The sequence below is a fragment of the Poecilia latipinna genome, unplaced genomic scaffold (assembly GCF_001443285.1).
Source record: "Poecilia latipinna isolate Pla-1442-1.1 unplaced genomic scaffold, P_latipinna-1.0 Scaffold740, whole genome shotgun sequence".
Lineage (NCBI taxonomy): Eukaryota > Metazoa > Chordata > Actinopteri > Cyprinodontiformes > Poeciliidae > Poecilia > Poecilia latipinna.
Genome location: NW_015113356.1, coordinates 204,043 through 213,833, shown reverse-complemented (window position 1 = coordinate 213,833; position 9,791 = coordinate 204,043). Strand labels below are relative to the sequence as shown.

Here is a 9,791-nt window from a genome sequence, read left to right as displayed (position 1 = left end):
AAGTGGTTTTTTTTTTTTTTCCCAAAACACAAAACTACATTTTTTTTTTTTTTTTTTTTTTTTTATCCCAAGACTTGTCTTCTGGCTTCACTTAAAGTTCTTCTAGCCACGTTTTCCCTGGTGGTTTTACCAACCGTTGCAACAAAATATTTGGATTTAGTGAAGTGTGTGTGTTTAAGGAACTGGTTGATGGTCCCTTTTGACGCGCTGACATTTTTGACCTACTGGTTTACCACCTTTTAAACCTGTGGCTTAACTGGTGCATGTCAAAGATGGATTCTGATGGTTCCTGCTACATTAAACAAAATTGGCTTTTTAATATGAAACTCTCCCACATATGATACTGGAAACTTTGCACAGACTAGTGAAAAGTTCATGTAACCTACTGAAAAGCTCTCTTTCAAAGTAGTGAGACCTGTTCATATACAGTTGTGGAAAGTTTTCATTACCTCATGGTTGATACAAGTGGTCCAATGGCAAAGTGTTTCTTTTTGTACCAAAAGTTGAGCATTAAATGCCCTAAAGTCCAAACTGGCGAGGTGCCCCAAATGACCAGCTCCTGTGTTTCTCTACATTAAAATTGAGGCCAACAAAAGTGTAAACACTTGTACAGGCTCAAAAACGCTGAGTACAGGATTGACTGCTGCTTGTTCTGTTTACCTCGGAGTGCTTCCGCACATAAAACAAGGAACTGTGAAATTGAACACCGTTTTTAAATTAGAAAGTCCTCTCTTGTTTTGCCTGCATGTCCTCTTGACCTTGGTGTGATTTCTCCTCCCAGGCGTTGCACAACGCAGATGTCGATCCTACCTGCAATGTCGGCGTCTGTGTTCAGCTTGTTCTCCCTGCTCACCTTAGTCCTGCTGCTTCTGTTGTGCGTCATACGGAAGAAAAGAAGGATGGAGGGGAAGTACAGACCCAGCGCAGAGGAGAAGAAGCAATCGAGAGCAACCGCGCCCGAGAGGCCCAGGCTGCCTTTACCGTTGCCCAAAGAAGAGCGGCTTATATAAAGACATGGATTGAATACCCTTGATGTTACTGTGGTGTGTGTCTCACAAACGGATGCTCTCTGCACCAAAATGTTTTCAGATCATTCAAACACTTTTTTTCATCCTGGGTGAAAACAAATGGACCGATCGAACAATCGGAGCGTTCTGTCACTCGTTTCACGGAGGGAAGAGAAGTGGAGAGTTTGCTAACAGTTTTCCTATTTAAACACTACTCACTTTTTCTACCATTAAAATATGAGCTGCAGTACATTTTGTATTTAAAGGCACATTAAAATATTTTTTATGTTTTGCATATTAGTTTTCCTAAGACACTAACTGGAATGCACTTTTTATATATCGTATTCAAAGGCTTAATGTCGAACAAGTGTGCACACATGGTGTGCAAAGCGTCTGATTAAAACCAGTGTGTGCAAATGAATTGTTCCTTTTCATTTTTTCTTGGTTAAAAAGACACTTACAATGGGCACGTTTTGTTTGTTAAAGCTATTTATTCAAATTGTGTGAGAACAGTCCACAAAACTGCAAAGGTCATTTTTAAAAATGTCAGTTTGTGCAGGAAAGAAACTAATGTTCTACAAATCTAAAAAATACACTTTACGTGTTTATAATAAATGGCATTTTCACATTTAAGTTAAAAAAAATAAACAGTGCTTTTAAAGAAGTTCCTTTTTTTTTTTTTTTTTTGCTTTTTTGACTTGTGGTTCTTGTACCATTATCACCAATAGTTTCCTTACCTGTAAAAAAAAAAATATTTAAATACAGCATTGGTGTTTGAGTCAACATTTGAGTGATGTGGCAGAAACACCAATTCTCACAATGAGTTGACTGACTTTTTTTAAAATCCAAATAAGACTTTCACCAAACCACAAAACCTCTGAAAGGCACAGCATCTTAAAGTTAGTTTATCCAATCAGGCTGATGATCATTCACTGGTGGAAGAGGCTGGGGAAACCTCCTGAAAGTAATTTTTTCAGCTCCAATGTAGGTTTTTTTCCCTTCCCTTTGGTAGCCATACAATTTAAATTTAAAACTTTTCAACATGCTAACTGCTATAGAGCCGTGCAGACTGAGGTTAAATGGTGAGGCCATATCCTTCCTCTAACTCACTTAGAGTAAGGATATGGCTGATTGGTTCTATTATGTCTTTTTACAGGTATGGAAATGTTTGCTAAAAAGTTCACAGAACTTGACTCAAAAAATCCAAGCGATCCCTTCAGCCCAGTGGTTCTCAGTCCTGATCCACATTGTCCTTCCTGTCCTAGATGTCTCTTATTTGGCACACCTGATTACAGCATCACCCCTCACCTCCCTGGTGAGATGTTCTGGGAAGACCCAGGACTAAATGTTTCTCAGCTGACCATGGAGCACCTTGTGCTTCTCTGTTTAGGCTGCTGCCCACAGCAACCCAATCCCAGATTGAGCAGATTAGGATGGATGTGGGAACAGGGAATACTCAAATTCCTGGAGGACAATGAGTGCTGAGGAACAGGATGGAGAACCACTGCTTTAGCCCGTCTGGTTCATGGCTTTGAAACGTCACTTAAGTTTCAATTTATGTTGCTTGGAAAGGATGAGCTCAAACAGTTCAAGCAATTTAAAAAAGAAATAAAAAACAGAAGCAATGGGGACGAAGATCCTAGCAACCACTGAAACCAGCAACTTCCAGCCTGAGAGTTTAACGGTTCAATGAATGCCATAAATAACATTTTCTTTGTTTTTTTTTTTTTGGTAACTTTATTTGAAGGGGTGTGCATAAGACTGACATAACACCTGTCATGAACATGAAGGAGTCTTTATGAATGTCTATGACGGTTGTCATGAAGTGTCATTCGGTAAATAATGACACTTTTAATGCGAAGTTGCTCAAAAAGTTGCATTAAAAGTCCATTAAAAATGGCAACTTTACATTAAATTATCATAATTTACAAAATCATGCAAAGTTGACACTTTTAATGGACTTATAATGGAACTTTTAGAGCAACTTTATTAAAAGTGTCATTATTTACTGAATGACACTTCATGACAACTGTCATAAACATTCATAAAGACTTTATGTTCATGACAGATGTTGTCGTGTTTATGACAGTGTCATGTCAGTCTTATGCACACCCCTTCAAATAAAGTGTTATCTTTTTTTTCTTTTTGAGTTAATAATGATGCTTTAGTTTGATCCTGAGCCCTTTCTAAAACCAAAAATATTTACTGCTTCCTATTTCCTTCATCTTCAATAAAGCTAACGGACCTGCCTCTTAGCTTAGCAAAGAGATACTTTGGGTATTTGTTTGCATGAAACCCCCTTCTGCCTTCGGAGCATCTTGGAATCCCATTGAGCTGGAAAGTGTTGATGGGGATGTTTGGGTTTCCACCTAAACCAGTGAAAACTGAGATGTTACCATCAAGCTTCAAATCTCTTCTTCAGTTCAGACACTTTGATCGGAGGGCGGTCTTCCTCCTCAGACGCCTCTGCGTTTCTGTTTGCGTCCAACTCACATGGAGTCTGTACCTTTTCTCTGCATCGCAACGCAGGCTCGGCAGAGTTCTTAGAAACGGACCTGAGCTGAAATCCCTGCTGGCCGTGTGGCTGACATTGGAAGCGCGCTACGGCGGAAAGGACTTTGGGAGGAGGCGAGGTCACGCGGGGCCCCTGCTCCTCCTTCTTTGGGGTTTTATCACTCTCTTTCTCCTCAGATGGAGGCGGTTTAGACTCGGCGGTAATGTCGTCAGGCTCCGGTGGGACTGTAGCGTCATTCTGCGGCTCTCCCACCGAATTCAACAGCAGGTCTTCTCTGTTCACACACTTTAAGTTCAATGTTTCTGTAGAATCATTATTTGTATCCTTCTGTGTTTCTTTCATTTCTTCTTTTGTCTCATTTTCCTGCACGTTATTCGTTTTCCCTTCCTCCTCTTGTAACACAGCTACCTCCTCGCTCTGAGTTCCCTCATCTTTCCCGTCATCCTTCATTCTTTCGTCTTCTTTTCCTTCAGTCGTTTCTTGCGAGCTTTCCCCAAAGCTTGCTATGTCTTCTTTACTTGGCTCCTCTTCTATCTTCACTTCCTTAAAGTTATCGCTGTTGGTTATTTCCTGCTTCTCATTTATTTCTCCATCAGATTCTCTCTGTTTTTCCCTGACCTCCCTTTGTTTCGCTTCGTGCTCGGCGACCTCACTTGCCACCAGGAGACATTCTGCTCCTTCCTCCTCTAGCAAGCTGCTGTCCAGGCCGTGCCAGTCCGAGTCCTCCGTCCGATCCGAGAGCTCCTCTGTGGTCTCCAGATTCCAGCTGTGCAAGCTGCCGCTGCCGCTGATGGACAGAGACAGGCTCTCCTGGCTGGGGTTGCCTGGAACACGCTAACAACCACATAAAAGAGAATTAGAACTGACTTCCAAGCGGGAGTGCTGATCGTTTCCTTACTGATTTACCTTAATGATGTAGTCATGGCTGTCTGGTCCAAACAAATCCAGGCTGCGAGTGCCATACAACAGGCCTCGGTCGTGGGAGCTGCGCGAGCTAAGAGTGTCAAAGATCTCCCCCAGGAGATCCATCTCCTCTGAGTCGCATAACGGTGAATCGTCTTCGTCTTCTTCTTCTTCCTTCAGAATCTCGGAGTCAGGCTGTCCAGCGAGCCTCGAGTTCTCCTCACTGAGAACAAAAAATAACATCAATAAAACTAAATAGAAGTTAGAAATAGTGATATTATAATATAAATATGCGTAGCAGGTGTCAAATGAAATGCTTCATCTACTGCATTGAGAAATTATTTAGTAAATAAATGAATCAGTTGGGGTTTTTTTTGTTGTTTTTTTTCACTCTTGATTTCCAGAGACAGTATTCTAGGTTATTTTATGTGTGGCTTCGTTAAACAGAGCAACAGACTGTCATGTGTTGGAATCATAAAGTGGAAACAAAACCTCGAAAAAGGGAAGAGATAAAAAAACTAGTTTCCCTTTGCATACGTCACAGATGTCAGCAGTTGGTCTTCACTTGGCCACGTCATGCTGTTTTACTTTGGGCCCATTTTGTTGGATCGCTATGATCAATGCATGTTCCCTACATCTGAATATATTGTTTATGTGAAGAAAAGAAAAAACATCTCTTAAAAATATAACCAAAGGTTCTCAATAGACTTCCTGGTTGGGTTCTTCTAATGTCCTGACGTTTCTAAATAATATCACAAACAGTGATAATAAATTGTATTTATGTTCTACAGAGCAGGAACTTGATGAGAAACAGTAAAAATAATTATTTTAAAAATGTAATTTAAACATGGCTGCAACAGGCTTTCATATTCATTTTGCAACAAAAAAAATAAATTAAACCTATCTTCCACTTTTGACAAAATAAAGCAGACCTTTTAGTTATAGGTTTGGCCCTTGGCTGGAGCTTTAAAACTGGGGACCGTTTGAGGAGACTAATGGTGTATTAGTGGATTTCCCACCTGTCCCAGAGATCTTCTGTGTCCTTTGTGATGTCCTTGTCTCTGATTTTCTGAGCAGGTCGGCGAGGCCGTGACTAATGGAGTAGAAAACCAAGACCAGAAAAAGAAAATATAACAAAAACAGTTGGAAGACGGCACAAAACGGGACTGTCTGTCTTACACATTTAACTTGATTCAGATGTAGATTTGTTTGCTGGAAACAACAACAACAAAAAAAAAGTCTTACTTTTCCAAAGTGTTGTGTGATGGGCAGGCGGCTCTGTAAGCTGTCAGACTGGACACGGCGGTGTGACATCGATCCGCCCCTCTGGAGGCTGCGGTCCTCATGGTGGACCTGCATGACACACGGTGAAGTGAGTAAGAGAAGCCAGCAGCATTCGGGTGAATCAAAGCGTTTGCCTACATGAACACGAGCCTACCTTGTGAATCAGCAGGTTTTTCAAACCGGATTTGGTGAGACCTTTAGTCTGTTAGAGACAACAATGAAAAGTTAGGCGGCACCCGCAACACAGAGCTGTCCTCCCTTAAAGCCCAGTCACATCTGGACTCACCTTCATGTTTGCTTTGGTCTTCATGTTTAGGATGAGAGCGCCGCCCCCTTTCTGTTAGAAGTACAACGACATGAATGTTAGGACTTTCCTGGCCAATAAGGAAAACAGATGTAGTCAAATGAACTTACCTTTAAATTGCCAACTAACTGCTGATAAGATTTGCCTCTTCCTAAAAAAAAAAGAAAAAAAAATCCAAAAGAAAGAGTTTTAATTCAACAATATGAAAAAGATATATTCTCATAAAAGGGAAGTCCCAATCTGACGTCAAGTATTGACTTCATTCATGACTTCTTCTTTAAATGATAGGTTTTTTTAGCCCCTGATTAATCTGTCACTGGCTCCTAATCTCTATAGCTGCTGTTCTGTCTTTGGTTTTGGCATTTTAAACACCAGGTAGTCCAAATATATTACGTATCAACAACAAGTCATATCAGACAGAGATGCTAGCGCCAACGTTGCTATTCAGCAGAAGGAGCATAACTTAGGTTTACAAAAACTGTTGACTACATCAAGTCAAATGGTTAAAATATCTGTCAAAAAATAGACACTCCAGCATCCAGAGTGTCACTGATGAGTAATTTAAAAATCATAAAATGCACTGTCCTATTTTACCGCAAAAGGAGACACATGGTATTGATTTTATGAAAGGTGATCGCGATAAGATATTCCTAAAATGACAAAAATAAAGAAAATAAAAAAATCTGCCTTGTGACATCCTCAAGACATACGGATACACACCTGCTGTTGTTTCACACTTTGTTATCTCTTCCTCGAAAAGGTCATCGAGTTCTTTCCCTTTGTTAAGAACATCCAGGCGACCGTCAATGAACTGAAACAAACAAGTGGAGAAACAGCTTTGAGACCAACGTAAACACCCGTATCTGAATCATTTTTAACAATCAACCTTGCTAGCTTGCATGGATTATGAAAATTTGCCTCAGTATTTATTTCTAACAGTTTAGTCCAAAATTATTCATTCATACCCATTTAGGACTTTGGATTTAAAGCAATCGTTTAACTTCACCACCATGTTTCTTCAGGTTGGAAGTAACATTAATGTCCTGGAATGGACCAAAGTAAGAATTTTTCCATCCATCCATCCATTTTCTTTACACCCTTATCCCTCAGTGGGGTCGGGAGGGTTGCTGGTGCCTATCTCCAGCTAACGTTCTGGGCGAGAGGCAGGGTTCACCCTGGACAGGTCGCCAGTCTGTCACAGTAAGAATTTTTCAAGGAATCTAAAGATTAGGGTGATGACAAGAGGCATAAGTACTTGGATGAATTGAAATATTTAACATCTAAATATGTCTTAGGCAGGACTAATGCTGAGTTTAACTATAAGTGAAAAAAAAATCAAATCCTTTTAAACAAGCACTTTTCAAAGAGTTTTTCCATCATGTTCACTCAGGTGCAAAATATGTGTCTAGACTTTGAAATAAGTATGTGACAAATTAATTTATAATATTTTATATTGATTAAAAGTACAACATAATTCAAAGTGGAGATGTATCTTACCCTTTTCTTTAAATTAAATGCTTCTCATCTTCTTAGCCCTCTCTCTCTAGATTTATCCATTGAAGTAATCTTAATACTGTTTTGGTTACTAGATGGTGCAGTTTAATAGTAAAAATAAGTTTTTTTTGTGTTTTTTTGTAAATTATCAAGAATAATATAGTCATACCAGTAAAGACAGTAATTCACATCATTAAATGCAATTTCCTCTCAATTGCATCATTCTTAAAACTTTTAATAATTATTGAGGACCCTAGTTGATAATGGGTAATTTAATTCAATAACTATTTTTATTTATTTTATTCTACAAGTCTGTCATGAATTGTGTTCCTGAGATGCTCTGCGACTTGTCAAATGAGTCTCCAGACATATTTTGTGAAATTCCACTGGATGTCCAGTAGATGGCACTGTTCGGGATGACGCCATAGAGTTCACTTTTCTGCCTTAAATGCGATCGAAATCCATACATTTACAGGCGCTCTTATTATCCACTCTGTCGAGCACGGTGCATACAGTATTTCTAAAACTTAATAGATTTGCAGTCTCATCAATTAATCGACTGCAAAGTTTTATTGTATTTTTCCCTTTAAGACTCAGGAAACATGCCCAGCAGAGGTCGCTGTGTACCTGTTTGAAGAATTGCAAATGAATGGCGCTTTGCAGGAATTGCTTCATGCTGGTAGACTTGTGATCCAAAAAAACCTCTTCACAGAAATAAATGTCACCCTCCTGTGAAGAGAGACGCATATAGAATCACCAGCAAGCACAACAAATATATTCTGCAATTGCAAGGAGAACATTGGTGTTAACTAATCAAACCGCAGTGACTGACTGACCTTGTCGCCCTGCAGGGCATCTCTGTAGCCTCCGAACAGCAGAGCTTGAGCCTTCAGGAAAGCTCGAGAAACACCACAGCCAGGAGACACTGCCTGTCGCTTCAAGCAGACCTTCAGGCCGGACATCTGAGCAAATAAATGGAAGAAACCTGCTGATATCTGCCTGATGTTATCCATGAAACAGCTGGCATGCTCAACTAACACAAAGCAACTCGCTGAAATTACAAAGACCTGAATAAATATGTGTTTTTACCACATCTGCAGGTATCTTCTTAAGGTCATCAAAGGGGGTTTCCAGAGTGTTTGTATCAACATTCAGAATAACCACTTCCTCTAACCCACGACTCCTCACCCGCTAATGGATGGAAATATGTTGTCGAGAAGACAGGCAGTAAGAATAAACTTGATCAACTTGCAAATAAAGCTGGTGGGGGGATGTGAGCGACTCGGTTACCTCCGAAAGACTGGTGTGGACTCCAATCAGATAAGGCATGGGCGCACTGTAACGGCAAAAAAGGAAATCACGTTATTCTGTCATCAGGTAAATATCCACACTGCAAAAACACAAAACCTTGCCATGTATCTTCTGTCTGGTTTCTACAGCAAATATTTTAGGAAGATTGAAATAAGACAAAACTAACTTACAAGAAGCTTTTTAGCAAGTCGCAGGATCTTGTTTTAAACATGCTAGATCCACTGGCAAATTATGTCACTTAAGATTTTGTGTTTTCGCAGTGTACGTGCAGGCGGATTGGTGTGTTAGTGTTGGGGTTAGGATGGACGGATGGACGGACGGACAGGACTTCTCACCAGCAGTAGTCGAGTAGATGTGGTGGCAGGACAGGGATGAAGATGTGCTGCCAGTACATCGGGTATAAAACAGCACTGAGAGCGTGTACGCAAGACGTTAGCTGCACACACAAAATGGAGGAGAACTTCAACGTGCATGCTTATCTACTTCACATGTGATCAACGAGTATAGAGAGTTGTATTTGTCACAGAATGAAGCAATGACATTTTAACTCTATGTTTAGAAATGGTCTAATCACACTTAAAAGATAAGTGTTGTTTGAGGTATGAGTATGATCAGGGTGTTGGAGATGGTGTTAAAACCATGCAACAAAAAGGGGAAATGAAAACGTGCGTCTTACGGTGCTGAGTTTGCTGGAGAAGATGAGGATCCGCCTCTCGAACAGCATGCTGGCATAGAGCTGAAGGAGATTCCCGACATCTACTGCTACTATCAGCTCAGTCAGGTTTCTCTAGCAAAGCCAAAGAGACAGGGTGTGTTTGTGTTTTGTTCTGGTATTTTATGAGATTTGGTCAAATTACAATCTCAAACTTTTGATAGATTTCTTTGGGATTTTATGAGACAGCCCAGCACAAAGTAGTGCAAAACCCTGAACTGGAAGAAACATGAACAGTTCAAAACTGCTTATGAATGAGTA

The 9,791-nt window shown here is 40.2% G+C and overlaps 1 protein-coding gene and 1 long non-coding RNA gene across 4 annotated transcripts in view; one reads left to right on the top strand and one right to left on the bottom strand.

Moving 5' to 3' along the window:
- LOC106955497 (uncharacterized) overlaps positions 1-794 on the top strand; it is a 7,371-nt gene extending 6,577 nt beyond the window's left edge. Inside the window, exon 3 of the long non-coding RNA XR_001426590.1 lies at positions 782-794. This is a non-coding gene — a long non-coding RNA (uncharacterized LOC106955497). The remainder of the gene's footprint in view (positions 1-781) is intronic.
- Positions 795-3,351: 2,557 nt separating this feature from the next.
- The window catches only part of dennd1c (DENN domain containing 1C), a 22,489-nt gene continuing 16,049 nt past the window's right edge, over positions 3,352-9,791 (bottom strand). For 2 of the 3 annotated variants that reach the window (XM_015045700.1, XM_015045702.1), the window contains 14 exons: positions 9,495-9,605; positions 9,154-9,254; positions 8,798-8,843; positions 8,597-8,698; positions 8,344-8,469; positions 8,135-8,236; positions 6,734-6,824; positions 6,124-6,164; positions 5,996-6,046; positions 5,864-5,911; positions 5,671-5,778; positions 5,445-5,518; positions 4,429-4,648; positions 3,352-4,356 (listed from right to left, as the gene is read on the bottom strand). In XM_015045700.1, the coding sequence (XP_014901186.1) occupies positions 3,406-4,356; positions 4,429-4,648; positions 5,445-5,518; positions 5,671-5,778; positions 5,864-5,911; positions 5,996-6,046; positions 6,124-6,164; positions 6,734-6,824; positions 8,135-8,236; positions 8,344-8,469; positions 8,597-8,698; positions 8,798-8,843; positions 9,154-9,254; positions 9,495-9,605 (2,172 nt within the window). In that variant the 3' untranslated portion in view covers positions 3,352-3,405. The remainder of the gene's footprint in view (positions 4,357-4,428; positions 4,649-5,444; positions 5,519-5,670; positions 5,779-5,863; positions 5,912-5,995; positions 6,047-6,123; positions 6,165-6,733; positions 6,825-8,134; positions 8,237-8,343; positions 8,470-8,596; positions 8,699-8,797; positions 8,844-9,153; positions 9,255-9,494; positions 9,606-9,791) is intronic. The other variant, XM_015045701.1, reaches the window with a different exon arrangement.